At 39.6% G+C, this 24,972-nt stretch overlaps 1 protein-coding gene across 1 annotated transcript in view; it reads left to right on the forward strand.

The window, feature by feature from the left end:
* The window catches only part of LOC140267106 (MAM domain-containing glycosylphosphatidylinositol anchor protein 2-like), a 195,455-nt gene that overhangs the window by 134,909 nt on the left and 35,574 nt on the right, over nucleotides 1-24,972 (forward strand). The window contains exons 10-11 of the mRNA XM_072362282.1: nucleotides 6,544-6,816; nucleotides 17,157-17,305. Of these exons, the coding sequence (XP_072218383.1) occupies nucleotides 6,544-6,816; nucleotides 17,157-17,305 (422 nt within the window). The remainder of the gene's footprint in view (nucleotides 1-6,543; nucleotides 6,817-17,156; nucleotides 17,306-24,972) is intronic.

Below are 24,972 nucleotides of genomic sequence, written 5' to 3' on the forward strand. Positions count from 1 at the left end.
ACTTGTTGATTAAAAAAAAGTGACAACCAGTCTGAATACAGCAGCGATAGCTTTCTCTCCACCATGCCGCTGAAAAGATGGGACTTAGCTTCACATGGTTTTCTCATTTTTATTCACATTCATCATAGTAAGCATAATTAAAAGCTAAGTCATCCCTTTTAATGATGTTGTGTTTGTTTTATTCCTCTGAAATCATTCAAACTTGGCTGTAAAACTTATCCAATGTTAAATTAACATGATATTAGCCTGGAAATTGCAGCCAAATAGCTTAAAATTAGCTGCAACACAGTATTGGGGGATCTTTGGTGTAGATGGGGTCTGTTAAGGTTGTTCACTGACGATGTCTTCAAGCTGATGGACACAGAGGTATGAGTAGAATTTGGCATAACAGAGTGATAGATGCTCCTAATTCTAATAGTCTTCGTGGAATTTCATGAACTAACACCCTTCTGGTTTTCTGTGCAACAAACAGCAGTAGCAGTAACATCAGCCAGGCCCTTAAATGCATGCAGAATGCAAATGGATCCACCGCACTACATTTAGAGTTGGTCAGACTGTCATTGTGATTGGATCCAAGCCATCTTCAGCATAAACGCTGTCCCTTCAGCATATTTCCAATACTCAGAGAAAATTCCCACCAGAAACTTGAAAGGACATCCAACTCTGTATCCCCCTGCTAGTTTCAGCAAGCCTGTCAAAGTCAACAGGCAGTAGCGACAATAACATTTGGCTATGGGGAGGGGCTAATACATAAGTCACTTCCCCGACCCAGGATACACAGTGACAGTTGACAAGCTGCATCTACAATGAAGGGAATGCATATTATTCCAGGTATACAGGCAAAGATCACAAGGCCCCAGTTATAAATGATATTGGGATATTACATGTTACCAAAATTACTCTCTGGGTAACTGGAGAGAATTTGTGTGTAGAGTTTAACATTATATTGATTTCAGCCTGAAAGTCATTGCTTTTTTTTAACCAGCCAATCTTAACAACCAGCCATTGTTTGTTTGTGCCAGCCTTCTATTATTTGAGCCATTTCGTAAATGCAGGCTTTTAAATGGGAATTTAGAGTAATAATATGGAAAGGGCCGTTGGGGCCATGTCAGCGGCGCTCAGTGTACTGGACTAAGTGCTTTTATTTTTCATTCTTCTGAGCACATATTACCAGTAAAAGCTCATGTGGCTTTGATTGAGGATTTTGAATGGACTTTTGCTTGTAATGGAGTATTTTTTTATTGAGTCTTTGCACCACTGCCGTCCACTAATCCCTGAGGGAAAACTTTCAGACCAAAAAAAAAAAAAGGACGGAAGACTTACCAGAAGGACCAAATAAATGCTTGACACTTCCTCAGTCATAAAGAAGGATTGCAAGGACTCTTACTCACTTTATGTGCACAGACTGTACAGTACAATCTGCTCCTGCAGGCTCGCCCAGAGGAGTTGCATGTCCTTCTACTTACGTGCTCAACTAAAGCACACAGAGGAAAAATGAGACCCAATTTTGAATGAGGCTGAAGTTTATTTTAAAGTTGTCAAGTTGCATTCTGCTTTCAAATATTCAGCCACGCTTCCTCTACACATGCAAAAACACATGTGCATATTTCCCCAAAGAGCACCCGTGTCCTTGTTCAGGCCTCCTTACTTCAGATGTCAGTCCATATGAACCATAGGGAAAAGGCCTCTGTGTTCCCTAAATGTTGTTTTTTCCCTCCCCCACATTAGTGTCAAGCTACCCACCGGTGAGTGATGATGAATTACACATCAGCCAGTACTCAGACTTTTCCCCAAGCCTGTGTGACTTACAGCAACTCTGAGCTCTCATCGCCTGAGCTGCTGCACTAACCGTGGCGAGCACTGCTCAGGGAATATCACACCAGACCTTTCTGCTCCTTTTTGCTCGCGTTTGCTGGGCAGCTGTTTTGCAGGAAATGCGCAGGGAATAGATAAGGCATGTGTCCTTGTTTAAAGCATGTTTTGGTTATATAAGAGGTATTTTTCCCCTAGTTTTCATTTGTATTTCTGTGTGAATGGAACTGCACTTATTGCAATTTGATCTAGTGCCACTCAGGGAGGTTGTGGTGCTAGCTGTGATTCATTGCTGTTCAAAAACCTACAATTTTAATGTGATAAGTAGAGTTTCAGTCCCTTTCTGTTGGAGTCAGACGTAAGCCTTTGGGTTATAGTAAAAGCCTAGGCAAGGCTCATTTGAAGGAGGAAGAACTGATTGCTGCTTCACTTAGCAGAGATGAAAACCCACTTCGCTCTCAGCCTTGTGAAAAACTTCATGTGCAGAATGGGAACCTTTTTTATTTCTTCTTCCCTTTAAGTTCAAACCTCTTGGAAGATACATGTTTACTTTATCTCTCACCCCTGGCGGTATGATTTATTACTTTTTCACATTTCCAACAGCCATTATCCAACCTAATGGTGTGTCATTAATCAGAGTAGCTCCTCAGTGAACTGGAGGATGTTGCATGAGTGATAATTAGCAGTCAGGGTAAGGATGCAAAACCCCACTTTGAACTGTTATATGGTATTTTAGTGTATTATTTTGCATTCACTACAGCTCAGTTTACCTTTGCACCTATTCAGCTTTATGGATCCTCCCTACCCCAAAACTTGGGATGAGGAAAGGGCCTTTATTTACTAAGACAGACAAATTTGTGTGCAATCAAGTTTGGCTAATGAGTGTTCAGTTCTGTGAGCAATGTTCTGAAATTTGATTTGATGCAAAGCATGTTGTGGATTCAGCGATCGCAATTAGCCCAATCGAAGCTAAAAACAACCAAGATTAGAAAGATAGATTATGTTTTGAGTTAGTATATGTGTGAATCCCCCATTTGATTTCACTGATTTATATTTTTCAGACATAAATTGACTTTTTTATTAGTTAGTGTTCCAACAACCCAGTTCTTTAAAGCTCTAAACCTAAAAAGTTTGATTATTCGGTATATTCCCAGATAATTTGTAATTAGCTGCCAGCTGTGCCTCATACGTACGTATTTTCCCTTGAAACTCCAGTTGGTATGTAAACATTCCTAAGCAGTGATTTCAAAGTATAACCGGCCTTTCTAGCTTTTAATTTACACCTCACTTAAGACTACAGGAGCCTCCATGTCATGTGCACAGGGTACAATAGCCAAAGAGTCTTAGCAAGGAAGCTCATGGCCCTCTTTTGCCTTGTAACCCTAACCCACATGAAGCCAACAGCAGATGAGCATGTTGGGAACTGATATATCAAACAGCCAATGAAATTCAGGATATGAGGCCATCCCAGTTGTATATGTAACTTTAGATACCCCGCAAGGAAAACCCCAAGTAATGCAAAATGGCTGCTGCCAGTCCTCTGTGTAATTTCTATCTGGGTAGTTTTCTTCTGTCTTTTTTCTGTGTTTCTGAGGTGACAAATGCTGCAAAACACAGCTAAACTTGGCATAATAGGAGACATGCACTTAACGAAAAACTCGCAAATCTTGAGGAAAAATATCTGACAAAGAGAACAACATTTGTACTGGCTTTATTTTTCTTTCTTTTTAACGGTGCCTGGTGGATATACCTTCAAAGAAGTTGTGTAAGATATTGATTTTTTTTTTTTTGTGCTTCAGTTATCAAATTTAAAAAAGGACTTGGTAAGGCATCAGGCTGTGGTTTGATTGTGTTCACCAGCTAATAGCTCACAGCTGTAGTCATCTACAGGCATCTGTTGTGATAAAAAAGCACTTCTCTCCGTGGGAAGCCACTTAGGCTGAAAGATGGCTGCCTCCACGACTCTCACTCATTTATACCACTTAATTCTGTTGGACTAGGCTAATTTTGTAGGCTGCTAAAGTGATTAATAGTGTAAAATACAACAAGAGCAGCAAAGTGCAAGCATTTATTAGGCCAAAATAAACTAGTTTAACTGGGCAGACTGGCTGATTTTTTGATAATTCTCCTTATATTCTCTCAGTGGAATATGCGCTCCTCCTTGCTTATTTTCTAAGGCCCCTCCTTCTTTTTTCCAAATTGTATAAATTGCATAAATAAGGTCATTTCTAAGGGTTTAAATCCTATCTAGGTATCTAGGGGGTAAATATTAGGGGTGCATGTGACTGTCCACTCCATCCAGTCTTTGTTAGATCATCCTGTTACAACCTTCTCCTCTGTTCTCCTGATGGCTTCTTTAAGAATAGCTGGACCTTTGGTATTTATCAGATTACATACTCCTGAACAGCCGTCGCACCTCTGGGCGTACACTTGCTAGTCTTTTTATTGTACATACTAGATACGTTTAATACACAGAGAAAATCTTTGACCATATAGTTCATGCATTAAGTGTGTGACTCAGCTGTCACACATTTGTTTCCAAAAATCAGAAACCTCACCATTTAACGCTTCTCCAGTTGACCACTCAAAGCGCTTTTACACTACAGCCAACATTCACCCATTCACACACTCATACAGCACGTCTTAGTATATTTAATGGTCCAGGCTACACAGTGCTTTTTTTCTCTATTACACACATTCACACACAACGATGAACGCATCGATAGGCAACATAGCGATTCAGTGTCTTGCCCAAGGACACTTTGCCATGTGGACCGAAGGTCGGTGAGTCCAGGACTGCTTGTCTTCCTAAGCCACAGCTACAGAGAAAATTGTATTCCTGCAGAATTCATAGGATGTGCATTAAGACCAAACAAATGCAAAGCATAAAGCGCAGAACAAAACATGAAGAACTGCAAAATATTTCCAAGTCCAGGTCATCTTTGAGTACGTGACTTCAGTTAGCAGTGACATAGCATGGAAATCAATAGCTTGTTCTCATGGCATCTGTTCCCCTGGCATTCCTGATAAATTTACATGATTGGACAATGTCCTCCTTCACTCTCTCTCTCTCTCTGACTCATTTAGCAACAACGTCAGGCGCAAAACTTAAGACATGCTTTTTTTTGGCAGTTTATAGTGGTGCAATTGGCGCACGGTTTAGTAAATTACCGTGGGATTAATTTAAATTCACTTCTCCCTGATGTCCACATAAATGCAACAGAACCAAGAGCAGAAACCATCGCGTCCACGCCTTTCAGATGCTAACTTACCACGGTGACTCATCTAATTGTCCATAGTGAAAACACAACAAATCCAGCATTTAACAAACCTTTAAAAAAAGCAGGAGTGTTTTTTAAAGACTGGCTCATTAAGGTTGGAGATAATGACATTAATACTGTTATCAAATTATAAGCTGTAAATTTTAACACACCGTTCATTTAATTGCTTCTATCAAGTTTGGAAGACTCAGTAATTAGATTATATTACTGAGTGTGAATAATGTAGAAGATTATGTTGCAGATTACAATTTCAATCAGGTAATCAGTGATCTGTAACAGATTGCATTTTGAAAAATAGCATCTCCAGCCTGGCTAAAGCTTCCGCCTCTCCTTTACTCTGACGGGATTTATGCAAATTTCAAGCAATTAAGGGGCTCCGTATCATTTTGTCTTCTCTCCTCCGCATTCTCTGTTTTTCATGTAGATTTTTTGACTTTGTCGAGCATGTATGTGAGCAAAAATGCTTGAAAATGGGGAAATTATTCATAACTGTACCACTGTTTGCACACACAAACACGGCGCACATTCGAATCCAGGCACACGTCACCACACGTGATCCTGCAAACATTGAGCATAAGCGTAAGTATGAACTTCACACATTAAACTTTGCTGAAGCAGAGTCTGGGCTCCATCAAGGCCATTCAACTGGTTGAATAATTCACCAGCGGGTTGTCTGTGTGGGAAGGGGTGAAGGCTGTCAGATACTCAAATAAGTTATTAATTTTCCATTTTGAGAGCTCGAGGTGCACTTTGTCATTCTGTTACCAATTTTCTGTGAAGCGTGACTGATGTTCATTCAGACCATAGTTTAGTTTTTGCACAAAATTGATCTACTTGCAGCCGTTAATGGTCTCCCCACAATTGTTTTAATTTGTCATCTATTTCTGAAAGGCATTGATGCAACAAATTGTTTAAAGTTTACTTATGTCATGTCTAATCCTCTGCTTTTTTTTGCTGAGCTTCTATTCGTGTTCGAATATTAATCTGCCGTCTTTAATGTTTGCTTCCCTTTCAGTGTATGGGGAGAGCTTAGATATGTGCCATATTGCATTTGAACTATTCTATTCTTTCCCATTTTGTCCTTTTTAGATCTCCTCCCACATCAAGCACATTACAATATCCTTGTCTGGATTTCTTTATATGTATATTCATTCATCTCACTCTTTCAGACTAGATCTTTTCAGACCACAGTCTGTATTCTCTGATAGTCTTTTTCTGAAAATATAATTTAAACTCAGACTACTTATGTGTAAAATAGGGCCTTCACATGAATAGCATCCATCACATACGGACGTCATCCTATTCTCTCTCTTTTCCTATTCTTTTTCTTATTTATTCGATCATTTTTTGCATCTTTTCATATCTCCCCCACACACATCCTTGCTACGCTTTTTTGCCGCTACCAAATGTTTGCTGTGTTTTTTTCTGAGTATTTCCATCTCCTTCTCAGACCCTCCGACAGTGGAGCCTGTTCACATGGAGATGCGTCAGGGCCTGGGGAGGCCGGTGGTGATGACCTGCAGGGTGCTGCGAGCCCACCCCTCCCGTGTGCTGCGATTCGAGTGGCTGCTCTCCAACCGACTACTCCACGCTGGAGCCTTTGACGCCCAAAAAGACGAGACAGAGTACACCATCCGCTCCCTGAATCGAGACGGCTGGGGCGAGTACACCTGCAACGTCATCAACGAGGCTGGAGCAGGCAAATGCACGTTCCAGGTCACAGGTAAAGAGTCCTTGTCATAATGATTTTTCTCTTCCTCGTTTTTTTTATATGCGACTCCAGAGATAGGACCTGCGTTCGCTGACCCTCTTGCTCTGTTTCAGTTACTCGGCTGGAATAATTAATCTTTTCCCATTCATATACTTCACCAAATGCATCATCCCATTGTGACTATTAGTTCTTTGATAAATAGTCTTATGACCAGATCTGATCGAAGACTGGATTTGTTCATCTGTCCAGCGCTGTATCCAATCGGCTTGATCCTTTTGCAGTTTCACTCTGGCCTGTTGTTAAGGAAGTCTGGGTTTAGAGGACAGTGGGCATTGTTCTTTGTCTTCATCCCCCTCAGTACTAGTGCAAGTTGCTGTTTGAGGGATCTGGTAGTGCATCTACTTGTCATACCTTTAGGAGAGGCTAGTCTTGCAAAATATGTGTTTGTTCCATAAGTGGACATGATATATCATCCCCAAACCCCTGATTGAAGTTGCTGGAACTGGAATGGACATCAAAGATTTCTCATAAAGGGTCCAAATCAGCATCTTATGGCTACACATCATGCTGAAAAGTACAGTAGGTTAGACGCACGATTTTTTCATTTTATCTCAGATGACTGGTTTGGCTGTAGGGATGGGAACTGATAAGAGGATATCATATCAATGCCACTGTCAGTGCTTCTTATCTATCCAGTTCTTTATCGATATCTTTATCGATTCTTGACCCAGTTTTCTGCCAGGAAATGAGTGCACTCACTACACAGGTTTTCAGCATTGCACAGCTGCTTATTTTCTAAAATCCAAAACAGAATAAACGTCCGGTTTAGTGTCTTTATCAACCCAAAACAGATAATGTGAGTAAAAAACTAAATTGATTAGAATACCAATAAGCCAGAAAACTAATTACTTATCTTATTTTTACACCAGACTGTAAAAGACTATGTCAGCTGACCCACCTGAAATGTGGTTCTTCAACATTTGAAGTCTTTCACTGCTCATTCACCCTTTCATCACTCATCACATTCCCTGGCTACGCAGCAAATGCACAGGGAGCAGCAAACAGTTCCTTGGTTGACATCTAAAAAGGTGGAAATTAGATGGTGTTTTAATTTAGTCAAAGAAAAGCTATGGTGCTAATCTTATTACAACAAAGGATCCTTACAGTTACATGTACGCAGAGCGTCATCATGACTCTTGCGATCTGATTTGTCAGCCCTTTTCATGTATGCTTCTCTCCTGCTGTCTGTGCTCACATACACAGCATATTAATACAGTCGAATTCCCAGTGAAACTGCCCTCATTCACACATATTTTTGTTTCTTCTGTCACAGGCCTGAAATTGTTACCAAAAAAGCAGCCCATTAAGTGCATCTATGAAGTCGCGGTCAGTTCGAGAACATTTCTAGACTGCGGTTTGGCTCTGATGAGATATATAGATCACAACCGCTGTCATCTGAACAACTTAAAAACAGCGTCTGGGATGGGATTTCAGCTATATTTACGCGCACTATGATATCCCAGAGAGGAAATTAGATGCGACAGAATGTCTCCAATGTTTTCTCACACAGTTCACAGCCTCCTAAAACAGACTACAAGTACAATGCTGCTGAAGCAGCTCACAGACACAGCTACCTTTCATGGTGCAGCGTGGCAGACCAAAAGAGAGGTGCTTCTACTGCGGGGCAGCTATCTCGCTTTAGCGGGCCAAGTTGGCAAGACTGGCGATGTTTGTCTCCTCTTTGTACTCCGCGATATTATAAGTTTTCTCATTTGTTTTTCGCTGTGTGAGGAAAAACTCATTTGTGGTGTGACAGTGTGTGAAAAGTATTTGTGAATCTCACATTCGATGCAGACTCGAGAGCCCTGTGTGTGTGTGATGTTGATTTACAGTCGGCGCATTTGCCAGCATCTGCTGACATTGATAGAGGAACTGATACACTCAGAGGTGTACCATTCCGTTGCTTTGGAAAATCCTCATGCTGTTTTAACATGGAAAGACTTAAAGCAAGAACAATGTGCCATTAATGTATTCATCAATTATCAATCATTCTAAGCTACATATCGGATTGTAATTTTCACTCTCAGACAAACAGTTTTTTAGGGGGGGGTTGTACAGTTGGGTAGGCTCCTCTAACATGTAACAGTGCTACAGCATGCCTGTCTTATGCCTAGGGTAGTTTTGGGTTGTTTGTTTGAACCTGCATCCAAATGTCCGTTCAGCTCTTGTGAACACATCAGATGGAATTTTGGTGATCATCCGTCAAGCTCACTGTAAACTTTGTTGATTGTAGAGCTTTAGTGCAAGTGAAGGATCCATGATTCAGCATTTGTAGCTTTTCTACTACTTCCACATTTAAATTGTTGCCCACTACCTTGCTGGTGTTAATCTGTCAAAATCCTGTATTAAATTTCTTCAAATTCTTACGAGTACGAACAGACATGGATGTCAACTGCAACTCGAAAAGTAATGGAAAGGTACACCTGCAAAGCAATAATTCTAGCCTCACACTGCTTCTTTTTTTTCCATCTTCACCACCGATTGTCCATCTCTTATTTGGTTGTTATGACAGCACCAAATGAGTTTGGCCACATCAAGTGACCTCAGGAACTTTGGCTGAGGTTTCAATCTCCCAGACCTCCCATTAGAGACAGGAGCTGCAGGGTCACAGGAGGAGTATTTGTCACTTTGATCCTTTGCCACTCAGGCCACTGTCCTCTTTGATTCTGTTCTGCTCCATCTCCTGCCGCTCTATAATCTTAGCTTTTCCGCGGACGAGTCTTCTCTCTCTCTATCTCTTTGCTGGTGTTTTGTTTTTCTCATTCTTCATCTTTCTCTTGTTAAGCATCTGTCATCCTGTTTGCCTGTGGAAAGACAAGTGGACAATCACCCATGTGTGTCATAAATCAGTCCTTCCTGGTGGACAAGGTAGAGCAGAAAGACAGAGGCAGATAGTCCCCTCCAGCCATTTGTTTTCTGAGCAGGGCTTAGAGTTTTTTCCTGCTATTTCTCTTGCTCCCCCTCCTCTTCCTGCTTTCACTCTCTTTCTTCCCCTTTCATCTTCCATCCCTCCTTCCCTCCTGCTCCCCCGCACCGCTTCAATCCTCCCGCCCAATGCTCCAGATTCCTACCATCTGGACTCAGTGGTTGCCAAAGGTATGGAGGCTCTTTTTGTAACCCCCTGAGTCCAAGAGCATAGTGCAGAAAATCCACTTTGGTTCCTCCCATCATCTATGAAATCTGCCATGCCCCGTTCCCCTAACTCCAGCCCTCAGTCTTGAAGATTTTTCAGTTTATCCTGAAATTCAATCGCCATGACAGCAGCACCAATCTACAAGGCTGAAATAAATTATATTCTGTAGAGAAAGGGAGCATATGAACCCCAAAGTCTGACTTTTCTGACTTTACAGAGACCTTCTCAGTGGGCATTCCCTCACCACCCTGTCCATGACTACTTCTTGGCCTGTGTTGATGTGTAATAAACATATCAGTCAGGAGTTTTGGCTTGCAACCATCAGACCCACAGATCCAGTCAAAACACCATTTGCAACATATTTGTTTCCATGCCGACAGACACATGCACACACAACAAAGTTGGGAAGCAAGCCATTCTCGGGCCTATGGAAATGCAGTCACCCATAAACGTACATTATGCCATTGGAGAGTGTGTGTGCATGTGCATGGATGCCCATGTGCCAAGCTTTTGGGACATCTGTGAGTTGGCCTTAACGGCCAAGTTGGCCATTAAAATGTGCCATGGGAGAGACCCCTCAGAGGGACGTAATGTGTACCTCCGTGCTTTGGCTCAGACTCTCTGCCATTGGAACCATGAGATTTCAGCAAATGCTCTCCACAGAGGAGACAGAATGGGGAGAGGAAAAGATTGCCTCTCCTTCTTGGAATCATCACACGACTGACTGTTTTCTCCATTCAGTCACCCCCGACTGTAGCCTGAAAATGTTCTCTGATGGAACGGTGATCAAGTTCAACACAGGACCTGTAAAGCACGGTCTTGAAATTGAAATGATTCCATTGATTATAATCACACTTTCATAAGCTTGAGGGGTTTCAGAGGTAAAATGGTAAATGCACTGTATTTATATGGTGTTCTTTTCCAGTCTAGCTGACCACTCGAAGTGCTTTTGCAGTACAAGCCACATCCACTCATTCACTAATACACACACACTCATACAGCACAATATGCAGGCTGCACAGTGTGTTTTTTTTTTCTCTATCACAAACATTCACACACCGACAAATTAGAGGCAACGAGGGGTTTGGCATGTCCTTTCCCTATAATTTCTGCTATAAATCAGAGATCAAGTAAAGTCTGAACGTTGTTCAGATATTTATCATCTGGAGTTTTGAGTTTTTTCATGATATTAATGCAGATTCCACATAATAATGTGTTTGCATTATCCATGTGTAATATTTATATTGTGTTTTTTTCTTTTTTTAATGATGTAGCTGCCGTGAGACGTTTCATTTTGCTGCAACACACTTTTTTACTATTTTTTTGTGCGCTTTTTTTCTGCAGCCTATTTTTAATCGGCACAGTTTTTGTGATATTTGTGTGATTTTGATTTATTTATATTGCACCATTTGTGCTCATTCGTGTTTTCTGAAAAGGTCTCTTAGGCTTTTTTTATTTTTGCTTTTAAAATAATGTTTTCTGTCTTTTTAGTAACAACAAAAACTGATTGGATTTATATCTTAAACGTGCCCACTCTTTGGATCTAGGGTTTTATTAACCTTTCCATCCTTAGTCTCCTATGAGGATTCGTGCCCTAGCTTTGGTGGTTGTATGTGACTCCTCTATCTGCCTTTAAACCCTGTTCCCAATTCACCTGGGATGAGCTTCACCCCTGCAACACATGGCAAATGTTGTTGAAAAGACTGTGCAGCTCAAAGAGACATTGACACTGAGGTATCATGTTCACAATAATGCGTAACTTTATGCGGTCAGACTGAAAAGGCAGCATATGAATAATGCTGCCAGTGATCAGCCTGCCAGCTGTGAAGAATAGACACACTCTACTCTATTTTTGTTGTCTGCATCGTTTATATCGATACTACTTTTTACGCTTTGTCACTACAGAGCATTCTCCCTTTGTGCAAGTTAACATCACCCAGGACCAAAAATATTGTGACTGACTTTTTAAAATCTGATTTTAATTGATGGAAAAAGACTGAAGCGACTCATAATGAGTTTGGTGCCGTTTCCTTTGAGTAAATGAAGGAACCAAAGGGATCTAATTGTAAAACAGAAGGTATACTTTCTTATAATTCCAAGGTTTCACACATCAGGACAAAATGAAAAAAATCATCTGGTTCTTATCAAGTCTTAAAATGAGATAGATATAACCTCAGATGAACAACAAAACATGATATTACACATTACTCTGTGTCATTCTTTGATAAAAAAGAAACATAAAACCTTAGAATGAAGACTTCTTCACATTTTTAGTTCACTCTTCACTCTATGAGACTGTGGGTTTGTCTTGTTTTGCTGTGTATCCACGTATTAGCGTAATTTCTGCCACAATAGCTTAAATCACAAGGCATCACAGCATTATATAGGAGACTTTCAGCATATGGTGGGGCAGAGTGTTTGCCATTTAATGCACCGTGTTTGTAAACCCTTAAAAAGGAGGGGAAAAAAGTCAGCAAATAAGGTCAGCTTCCTGCCAGAAGGCTTTTACTGAGCTGTTATGAATCATTGCATTGGTTATGCCTTTATAAACAGGATTTTAAAGAAATCAATTAAGCTCTCTGTGCTTTATGTTTGATGTTTTTCACCCTGAGTTATCCGTTTCTAGCAGTATAAGTGGGTTGGGTAATGTGCTCCACCACACATAACGCGTTATTAGGAATTAGGGTTATTTTGTAGATTTGGATATATATTTGAACTAATTTCAAAGAATTTTCTCTAAACGTGACCCAAAACAACTTTTTCCCAAATAAGATCAGTTGATATATATTACATACGGTACACGATGCCATATATTAGGCCAGTGAGTGATTTTAGCTCAACTATGTGTTCAAAAACAATGCAAACCTAAGAATGAATCATTGAGCAGAATCTGTATGGGAATCTGGTGTCGGTCTAATTAACCTTTCATGACTTTGCTCCTCTGCACATTACAGCTTCTTCTTTTTCCTGTCTGCACTACTTAAACTGCACAAATCTGTCACTATCTCCCAGGCATGCTTATGTAACACTTGCTGTACAGTGTGCTGTAAACACAGCTGGTTCTATACAGCAAGACTGTTGCTAAGTGAGGTGCAGACAGTAATTATCCCTGCATCTTTGGGTTTTTTTTTTCTTTTGTGTGTGCATGTTTGTGTTTCTCTGGTTCATCTCAGTGAGCAATGGAGGCAGCTTGCGTGACAGCATCATCATTTATATCAGTACGGCTCAACTAGCAGTAGGCTGCTGATGACCTTCAGGGATTCATTTCTAACCTCGACAGAGGAAGATGAAGCATTTAAGAATAAATTACACTATTTAATCATCAACACTGTTTCTCTTGCCAGCACTTGTTTGTTTTTTTCCTCTCGAGAGGATTTTTATCAGAGTGATGAATGAGAGTTCTTTTACACCAGATCACATTATTGTATTTTAAATAGCTTTATCCGTGTAAAAGCCAAATGATCAGTTGGCAGCCCAAAGCATCATTAAGCTGATTTATTGACTAAAGTACATATGCAAACATGCTGTTTGCGTTGTATTGATTTTGACTTATAATAGAAAATTATGAGAATTAATCAAATCAGTCAGGGGTTGCATGAAACCTTCAATTGTTTGATAGAGTTTAATAAGCATATTTTATGAAAGCCCGCATCTGGGATCTGTGAATTAAAGATCTTCTGAATGAATATCTCAAAAATGTGACATAGTGTCTCAGGAGTCTTATTTGAAAAGACAAATTCCCAACTTATCTCAAAATTTTGACTTAATTTCTTAAAGTTTTCACAGTATCCTCAGAACTCCGACTTAGCATCAAGGACTTCTGAAGTCACAGCTTGTATTTATGAATTATGACTTAGAGTCTCAGCATTTTCACAATCTTGGATTTATGACTTAGTATCAAAATTCTTACTTGAATGAGTATTGACTTAGCACCCAGAATTGAATCTTTTTGCTTGTGAATTTTCCTTGAAGGATGAAGCCGGTGTTATTTGTGTTAAAATCAACAGAAGTGCACAACAGACGGAGTCCAAAATACACCATCTAAAGGAATTAAATAATACAAGTGAATGTTCTCTGAAGGGTAGCAATTACGCAAATATAGTAACTTCGCAAAAGATGAGCTTATATACGAAAGAAATAAACTAAAATGGTTTCAAGCAAAATCCTTTTCATGGTATGTCTAATAGTTTCAAAATTAAGAAAAATTTAAAAAGCCCTCGAAGCAGAAGTTTTTGGAATCTGCTTATTTTTCTGATGTTTTTGTTCAGTTTTCCTGCAAAAAGCTAATTTGCCATTTCTTCAGGGATGTTTAGGCTGAAGTACTGTGGAGGCCGTGGAGAAACCTTCAGTTTTTGGTAGTTTATTGTGGATTTTTAGATGCTCATCTTACTTTTGTAGAAGCCTTATAACTGTCCTCAGCTTGTTAAGACAACGCAGTATTTACTTCCAGATATGGTGTTATTTAATTGAAGACACCCACGTCACTGGTCACAACACAAGCCTCAGGAAGGATGTTGCAAACTGTGCTATTTTCAGTCAAATTGTGCATAATTTCTTTCAGGTTCCAACCCTGCTTTCATTTATTACAGGACAAAAAAAGTTCTATTTAAACTTCATGAGTCCACCATGCTGATGATAAATATTGAAACGTTAAGGTGAAGGTGCAGGAAAAAGTTTTGTTTTTTTTTTGCTTATAACCATCCATGAAGGTCAGTTTTGTGCAGTTGGTGCTGAACATCAGAACAGCACCATCACTGTAGAGTTTTATAATTTTTTTCTCTGCAGTCAAGGATGGGCTTTGAGTTGCCTTTAAAGTAATCCCACGTGCAGTTTTCTCTGAAAATCTTCCACACCTTAACTGAACCTTCACTGTTCCCGTTAGCCACTTAGATAAATTAATCACATTCCAAAACTGAGGAAAAAGCTACCTAAAACGCATTGCTATCCTCATTTAGCCTTCTCCATATTTTGTGTGTTACTGAGTGCTGTTTTCTTCCACCTAAGTGACTATTTAGAGCAACAGTATGTTGTAGAACGTGGGTGGTCTAAATATGCTACATAGTGCAAAAAAGATTTACTCATCATTGTGCTTTTGATAATTGCAAGGGAAAAGTGGTTTGAGGCACAGAAAAATGAACTAGCGAGCTTTTATTGCTCAGGTGCCTGTTGCATATGGAGACAAAACTGAAATCAGACATGCACGCAACTAAGTCCCTTTGTTTTTTTCCTTATACTTAGAGTCAAAGCAAAGGAAAGTCTGTTCACACCTCGGAGTCCATTTGGATCATACATTAACTGCACAATGCTAGCTGTGTAAAGAAATGTATCATCACTAATCAGTAAACTAACTAGACAGGTTTATCCAACTGTCTGACACACAGAAGCTTCTTGCTGAATCTCACCACGAGTACATTAAATCCCACCCTCGCTCTGTCTTTTCCATGGCCATTAAAAATCATCTGCCAAAAGGTATTGTCATCCTTCAGTAAACAAGCCCAAGCAGCAGAGAGACAAACAAAACAAAATGTAATTGAGGTGAATTACTATTCTGGAAGGTCATCCTGTAAACCTGCATCTGGATCTTGATTAAAATGCAGTGTTCTCTTCACACTTTCTCCAGCTGTCAGAAATAATCTTGCACAATGTGACTGGAAAGCTAAAAATTAGCTAAAGATAAAGATCTATTCAGTTCACACCACAGTTGGGATGGGGGGGGTTGTGGATTCCAACACAGTAAACAGTGTCATAGAAATATGAGACAGGTTGAGGCTTCGCTGGTAGCCCAGATCAAGCTGTATCAAATAATTTTTTACTGGCAGTCAACCTGAGACTGGCCCATATATCATATAATTACATTATTGTACATCCTTTGATTTGATATCATGAAAGTAGTTTGTCATGTAACATGAGTTGCAATTTAATTCATACATGGAGAAAAAATGTGGGTCATCGCAGCAACACAAAGGAGCAATAATATGGAAAAGACAGAAATAGAACAAATACAAGATAAAAGATACTGCACGTCTTTGTCGTGCTAATTTGGCGCTTTCTGGCTTGAAAGAAGTCATGCTATTACTAAAGGAAATGTTTACAGTCTAAATGCACACATTCATGAATTTAGAATCAGGCGAAACAGTTTTTCTGTTTTGAGTTCAGTAGGAAACACTGAAGCAGCTCTGAAAATAATGAGAAAAGATTTAGTATAATATATGAGCATTCTTAAATGTAGCTTTGGAATTCACCTAGATTTCATTATGTTGAAACACAGCTTATTAGACTGATCTTATAACATATGAAGAGTAACTTACTTGGCTTACAATACATTCAATTTGACTTACTGTCTCCTGTATGATTAAACACAGTCGGTCATAATAAGATTCTTTAGTTTAATTCTTCAGTTTTAATATTAAACACACCACCATTATACATCAAACTCGGTGCTACTATAGCTGTAAAGCTGAAGCAAAATTGGAGGTGTGTAGTTAGAAGGAATTGTTACCATTGGGTTCTTTTCTTCTTTCTTCAATAAGTTACTTGCAAATTTGAAGTCACCATTAAATCAAATTAATGACTTTATATCATTCATCTTGCTCTATACATGACCTGCACATCAATATATGTGGCTCATCACTCACTATTGAATTGAACTGTTCAAATTATTCTCACATGTATACGTTCGATAACTCTCAAACTGAACCCCGTAGTCATAATATGCTCCACAGTTCCCATCTCAGTCTTTGACCCAGAAGTAATATAAGAAAAAGGCACACAGAAGAAGAAGTCCGTAACAACAGAATCACGACAAGTCATAATGCTGCATTTCCTTTGTGGAAAACAGAACAATATGTACGAAATGTACGAACCTCTAAAGCGATCAGATTCACCACTGGACATTGCACCAATTTGACACTAGCTAAGTAATTTGTTAGTTGTTTTCTCTGTGATGTAATAAGTCAGAAAGCAATGACTTATCTCTAACTAGCTTTAAGTGGACGTATTGCCACCTTTTGTAGTGGAATCAGACCTTGTCTGGTCAAAAAATCCATTCCCCTCATTGCATATATATTGAGACATGAACTGAACTATACTGAATACTGTACTATACATGAATTATGCTAAACATTAGATATAAATTGACATTATTATATGCTCCCTCTAGGTAAAGCCTATGCCCCAGAGTTCTACTATGATACCTACAGCCCTCTGTGGCAGAACAGACCCAGAGTTTACGGTTTCAAGCTGCAGTGGACCCAGATGAACCCCAACGCTGTGGACCGAATTGTTGCCTACCGACTGGGCATCAGACAGGTAGGACTGCAAAGAGTTGACAGAGTGTTTACCCTCCTGCCTGTTTATTTGTTCTCTTTCTAAACTATTATTCAGTCTCCTCTGCTCTCAGAGACCTTTTGTCACATCCACAACATGAGTTTTTCAAGTTTGAAATGTTGACTGAGAAAACAATGAATATTGAATCATGCCCACTGGTGAGAATCTTAAACTCCTCATACTGAAGATGAGGGCCATCTTCTGCCCTATAGTGGTAAGAAAAAATAATCCCACTGCCAAATTTAATATGTGAGAGAAGGCTTTGCTTGTTGTATTCCACTGGCAGAGCTGCATGTAATAAATGGTGTTATTGTCTGTGTCAGAATACTGTTTTTGAGCCTGTGAATGAGACTGGCAGTATTACAGAGAACCTGTCGGGGGGCACCTGGTAGAACATGTCCTGTGGTTCCCTCAAACTGCTTCTATTTTGGCTCTCCATCAGAGGGCAGAAGTGAAACCCTGCAGCGAGAATTAGCAAGCATAGCTCCTGTTTCCTCCTGCTTCTCAAGTAAACTCCATAGATGACAGGCAGGCAGCACTGATGGATGGGATGATAATATTTGATGATGTCTCTATCCAATACCTCCTATTTTGAGATCAATTCAATTGTGTAAAAAACAAAAAAAGAAGAAGAAGACAAAAGATAACTTAAAAACTAAGCTGAATTAGTTCGATAGCAATATATTGTTTTGGGAGTTTTCCTTTAATATTGCAATAACATTGCTATTGTGAATGCTTTTAGCTATGATAATCACGGAGTGGAATTCAGATATCACGAACAGCCCTAGATGCATCCATGAAATGAAAAATGAACTGGAATGAAAAAAGGCTTTATTAATCCCAAAGGGAAATCATAACACCACGGAAATTCAAATGAATTTTATTTGCATTTATTTGCATTTCAGCATTGGGCTAACAGTTCTTCACAGGTCTCACACACACACACACACACACACACACACACACACACACACACACACACACACACACACACACACACACACACACACAAAGAACTAGCAAACACATCCGTTGTATTTGTAATGAATAATATAAATTCTTGTTTGCGACACACACTACACCCTCAAGTGATTGAAGCTTGAAAACTCAATCTCAAGTCTGTTATTTTTCGGTAGTGCGATGACTTTTCTGTCTCCCATCTGAGCTGCTCTGTTTGGTAGAATAAAGAAAAATTACACTGTGCTTGCTGAGCTCACATTTGAGCTTGGCAGGCATTTGTCTGAAAACATCCCAAGAATATACATCGGTTTGTTCTATTTTGAGTTAGTACGGTCTGTAATGTCTTTATCTGTGCCATATCGGACGAACCGAAACCAGAAAAAACACCTTAACATTTTAGTTCTCTGTTTTTGTTTACTAAACTAGAACATTGATAGTGTGGCGTATTCACACAGTGCAAATGTATTTCTTTCCACCATATATCCTTAAACCCACATTAAACTGACATCATTTCCTTCCTTCAAGGCGTAACAGTCTATCTGTCCTGTGAGATTTGTTGCTGCAGGAAAAGGTTGCAGCAATTGCTATAAACTGTGCCTTCTGCTATTAATTGTGTCAGTGTTTAGTATTGACTGAGAGAGATAGTAAGATTTTTTTTTTTAAAAGACTTTTGGTGAGGAAGTGCTGGAGCCATAAAAAGGCAAAAGTGGCAAGTCACAGAGCAAGATGAAATGAGAAAAAAAGAAGAAAAAATTAAAATAGAGGCTCCTTTAGTAAATAAAAAATGCAGATACACCCCCTGACTGCCTGTGAATGGTGCAGTAAAGAAAGCTCTGACATGCCGACTACACCATTTCATTCTATTTATAGATCCAGCAGCAGCTCCCCTGTCATTCCCTGAGAATTATTATCATTTTCTCCCACTGCCTCTGAATTAATACTTAGAACTCGTAGACCTTATGCCTTTGTATCAGATTGCTTTGTGTTATCGTCCAGTGCGCCCATGACAGACAATCTGGCTGAAGGGAAAATGGGAATGAAGCTGTGGCTGAAAGGCAGGCACCAGCCAGAGGCACAAAACACAAATCACCACAGCTGTCAAGGATGCAGTGGAAGGCTGTGACATCTGCCCTTGTTTTCATACTCTAGCTTCAACACCTTCTTCTCTGTCCAGGAGCTTGATTACCTGTCTCTACTCTTACAAAGCGACCTAACTTTTGTGGCTCATATACATTGGCATGGTTGAAAGTTATGTCACAGTAAATGTCTGTGTGATCTGACTGTTAATATTTTGATTCAATTTGAAGATTCAAAACAACAGTCAAAGAGGAAAATGGTTAAAAAGAAAAAAAATGTAACACCCTGCATAATCAGTTCTTGTCAGGAAGGATTTTCTCCAGTCCTTCCTGCAGAAGGCGTTTAGTTCAAGGGGACTTTTGGGAACATCTTACATGCACTGTGTTTATGACATATGTCAACGTGGCTACTCAGTGGAACAGTGCTCAACCACTACAGAGTCTGAAAAGTATTCCCAAGAGTTTGAGTCTTGATTTGGCTTTGTATTAATCCTACAAAAATATCTCTCTGAATGCTTTTTTCTTTCTCTGCCTCTAACTGTAACTCTGCCATTCCTGTTAACTGCCATTTCTCTACATCACTCCAAACTGAGTAAAGTGCTGCTTGAAGTTGTGAAGCTCTATAAGCTTCTCCTGCTTTTATAGCATCAGTCCTTTATTTTTCTTATTCTAAGCAACCTGAATTCTTCGTTTGTATGAGGTTTGATGGCTAGAAGTATTTAAAAAGCTTTCAGATGTGCATAACCTGGCATTTTCTAACAATAGCTAAGTGTATGTGCACAGAAACTTATTCTAAATAAAACATTAGTCTGCCCTGTGATGGACCGGCGACCTGTCCAGAGTGTACCCTGCCTCGTCCAATGACAGCTGGGATAGGCTCCCCCGCCCAACGCAGAATTGAATTAAGTATATAAAATGGATGGATGGATGGAACATTATTCTGATTGGTGTGTTCATTGAGTTAAAGATAACCACTGGGATATTTGACCATCCAAAACCTTAATTATATCCATCTCTTTTAAAACACAGCACAGCACTCTAGGTTCTCTCTTGCCCTGAAAGCATTTCTTTTTTTCCCTGCAGCTCTTCTGTTTTACACCTAATTGGTTGCTTTAGCCTGTGTTGCCAGATTTAGTTACAGAAACAAACAGCCGGATAAATGGACAGTACTTATATAACCCTTTTCTTGTCTAGGTGACAACTCAAAGCTCCATTACATTATAAGCACGTTCACCCATTCACGCACTCATGCATCACTGCTTAGTCTATCTAGTGTTACGGGGTAACGCAGTGCGTTTTGTCTCACACACATTCACACACTGATAGATATCTGCCCAAGACACTTCAAAATGTGGTCCAGGGAAGCTGGGAATCGAACGAAAATGTGTCGTGAGGCAGCAGTTGTCACAAGATGACGTGAAATCATCAGCAGGATGTAAAATTGGGTGTACACATGTCTACAGAACGCGCATAAGATTGTCTTACTCCTAATTCGATCACTGCTTCCTCTGAATTTGACCTTGTTTGAGTTAAGGTGATTAGAAACTGCTCTTTAAATGGCAGTGTCTTGTCTTAATCAGGCTACTATCAGAATGCTGCTGTCCATGTTAACTTAGCCACTGACTGGGAACAAACCATAGCTCTAGCAAAATGACAGTCTGAGACCTTGGAAGACTGCATGTTTAAATCCCTGAGCAGCCACACTTTTGAATGTTTCTCCTTTCCTCTTTTCTTTTTTCACTATATCATTGAAGAAAGCAGATGTTTAGTAATACACTGTATGTTTTGCTTGAAAAGAATGTTTTATCTTTTACTTCATATTGTACTCATTCAACTGTCATTTACAAAAGAAAAGTTTGAGCAAAATTGGCATCAAACTTCACTGCACCATTGAAACACATTCTTCTTGCTGTTGCTGCTTCGGCTCCTTTTTTGTCTTCTTAAATTAATTTGACAAGTCAGGGTGTGCAAACAGATCAAAAGAGGCCAGCCTAATTACATACAGGCAATCTACAGTGGATCATTACGCTGTCAGTTTATGAATTCCCATGTTTCTTTTGGCTCTTGCAATCACTTTGATCAATCCTTGCATTCTAAATGAATGGATATACCAACAAAGATTTTGAAGTCCAGAGGCTTGTAGATCTATGTAGGATTCAAAATATCTCAAAAGTTAAATGTTTTTTCAATCACCATGTAAAATCTAATGTACCTATGGACTTTTTTTTCCGTTTATGATGAGGGAACAATGGAAATATCATCCTCCATTTGTTCATCTGGAATTTGAAGCAGCTTTTGCCAAGACTAGACTAAAGACTTCCATCTGCCTGGAGCTTTGGAACACAAAAGCACACACTTGTTTTTCTATCTTTGTAGTGACTCACCACTGACATAATGTATTAACCAGCCTCTTACCCAAACCATAACCATCCAGTTAAATGCCTAAATCAAACCTAAGCCCACTGTTTAGTCCCCATAAAATCTGTTGGACTCCTCCAGTGCAGTGGGCTCTGAGTTTCTGGATCCAACAAACTCTGAAAATGTAGAACACACACACAAGTACAGGATACAACAACAATATCAGCATGTCATTTAGAGTAGACATGTGTGGTTGACTGGTATCAACTTGAACTACCAGGAGGCAGCATAACAAACACTCCTGACAGCTACAAATACTTATGGGTCCTACAGGCATATGGCAACCATGCAAGGAAGTCAGCCACGGTGAAACTTCACAGTCAACTGACTGTGAAGTAAAAAGTTGTTAAACATGTACGCTCAGCCAGTTACTGGAAACCCCACTGGTATGATAACCTGGCCAAAGTAAGAGATAGAAGCCACTGATATCAAAACAAGACAGCTCTTCACAATGCATGGGGGGCGGTTTTAACCTGAGTCCAGCGACCTGACACTAAGCAGAATGAGAGAAAAAGAGGCTCAGAGCATCAGAGCTACTATCCATGACAAAACAACAAAAGATCCAGGAAAGTTCAAGGAATGTAGCCCCCAGTGATGAACTGCTAAATGGATGCCACAGGCAGCAGAAGTTCATTGAGAAAGACGAGGAACAATCACGGACAGGTAAGCCCCTGCATGGTATGTACCAGCAACAGATTGAAGAGATGGCTGATATCAAGAAGTCCTTTCAGTGACTGCTGTAGATAAGGCTGGTCTGAAAGTCAGCACGGAGGCACCAATCATGGCAGCAACAGAGTAGGTGCTGAGCACAATAGCAATAGAGGCCGGGGTCTGCCATACGCGACAGGTCCCCTGTGCTGAAAATGGATTGGAAGTCGCAAAGTCAAAGTGGGAGATTCCTCCAAAGGTGGCGGAGAATGACATAATTATGATCCTGTGGGCCTTCCAAAGCCAGACTGACAAACTGCTGTTCCCTAGCCAACTGGCCATTATGGTGGTCGGCAAACAGAAGAAGTTAGTAGGGAAAGGGAAAGGAGCATGAGAAGAAAGAAAAATACAAATGGCTGAAAAGGGAAGTACAAATAAGATGTGGGAACTGAAGGCACCCGTGGTTCCAGTGGTAGTTGGCATATTCGAGGCCATGACCCCTGAAGTGGGAGAGTAGCCTTCAACAGATCTCAGGAAAAACATCAGAGATCTCTTACCTGGGGAGTGCGGCTCTATGATACTGTGTAGGACCCTCAGGCTCTCAGGCCTTTGGTAGAGGACGGTTTGTAATCCAATCATAATATGGCCATGAAATCCTTTTAAAATGAAATATGTATTTTTTTTCTGATACAGCACTAGGGATCACAGTTAAGTTTTAAATATTTGATCCGTTTTATAAAGTAATTACACTCAAATAAATCGAGTGTAAAATACATGTAGTCCCACAGAAGCTCATTAGAGGTTAAATCAGCTGCTGAAAAGCATCTGATCAACATCGAATCTCACACTCATGTTTTAATTCATTTCTTCTCATATTTAGGTTCGAATTAGTTTCCTGTCTTATTTTAAAGATGTTGCCAACAGTCAGATAGTTTACTGAAACAATGTTAAATGCCAACTAGAAACTGTCTGTCAGGTGATGGTGCAGAGGGGAGGACCCAGATGCAAAATTACAAAGCAAAACTTGATTTTTTGAAACAAATACAAGAACAAAAAGCGCGACTGAGCTGGATAACAAGAACTCTCTTAACTGTGGCATAAATAAACAAGACTATGACTGTGATTGAGCCAACTAAGAGGCAGAACCTGACCTGACCTAACCTGAAGACTGTGAGCATGAAGTGAGGTGAGGATTTTTGCCATGAGCTGAGGACAACCTGCAAACTAAATATTGTGGGGAGGTGATTGGTGATGTGGTGCAGCTGTGAAACAAGGACAGGTGACTTGAGTGAACCTAATGTTACAAGGGAAAAAACAAGAAATGACAAGAAATAAACCTAAAACCTGAAAACAAGACATGACAAAAACAAAACCCAAAACATGACAACAAAACTTAAAACATGGCATGACACTGTCTTCTTGTGGTAATTTATTTTATTTTTCTAAAAGCTCAGAAACTCCAAGTTTCCATTTGGTATAAAATACGGCAGAACGTCAACCTGCCAACCTTTATTCCGTTTTTATTAAAGCTATCTCTGTTCATTCGTCATGTCTACTTCCATGGGCTTCATTGGGGTCTTTGTCTGTACTCCACAGTAATGGAATTACTGAAACATTTTCCTTTTTTTCATTTAATAGAAACTGATAATAGATTGCTGCAAAAATCAGAATTCAGCATGGAATACCTCACATCTAAATCCTCGATGCACAGAGATCTATTATTATTATTAGAAGTATTATGGCCACACTTTAAATTGCATGATATGCATACACTTATATTAAGCATTGCAGTTAGCTGTTAGTCAAGCAGCTGATGAGGAGCTTGTCATTTGAAATTAAAAATGAAACAACCAGTGCTCTGCCTGAACTAATGTTGTGCTCAGTGAATGGACTTGAAGGGCAACTACACCCTCAAATTCTGCTGCAAGCCTCTTCTTTGGATTCAAAGTAAATGTGGGGTTTGTGTGTCTTTGCCAAGTGAACAAAAGGTAATTATTTTCCTTTTCAAATCGAAAGCAGTGTTTAAAAAAAAAAGTGTCAAGGGTAGCTGCAAATGAGAGGAAAATCCAAGGCAGCAGGAGAAAAGGCTTTGGAGGTTACATGGCTGATCCTGTAGATGAATACAGATTGCCTTTGCAATGAAATGAGTGCAAATGAAATCCCATTATGATGTTTAATTCCAAGAGTGCCTTGTTTTGTTTTCTATGGCAATGACACTGTTAACTTAGGAGAAAATAGAGGTCACTGACCGCATGTTTTATTATCATTTTTTTTAATAGTTTTTTAAATTACTTGCATTCCAGGTGTCACTGCAATTCATTTTGGTAAGTTTTACTAGTTTGATTGTATCAAGTATAAAGTATGGTGCCAAATATTCAACAGAAATAAACATTCAGGCTTTTTTTTTTTACTCTACTTTGTCTACAGATCATTTGCGCAAATGAGCTCACATGCATTTAGATAATGTTGCATTTGCATATTTTGATCTTTTATTTCATAAAACATGCAACGCAAATGATAATCATCTTATAATTATTCTTTTCTCTC

Source organism: Leuresthes tenuis, unplaced genomic scaffold (assembly GCF_036924035.1).
Source record: "Leuresthes tenuis unplaced genomic scaffold, fLeuTen1.0.hap1 SCAF_13, whole genome shotgun sequence".
Taxonomy (NCBI): domain Eukaryota; kingdom Metazoa; phylum Chordata; class Actinopteri; order Atheriniformes; family Atherinopsidae; genus Leuresthes; species Leuresthes tenuis.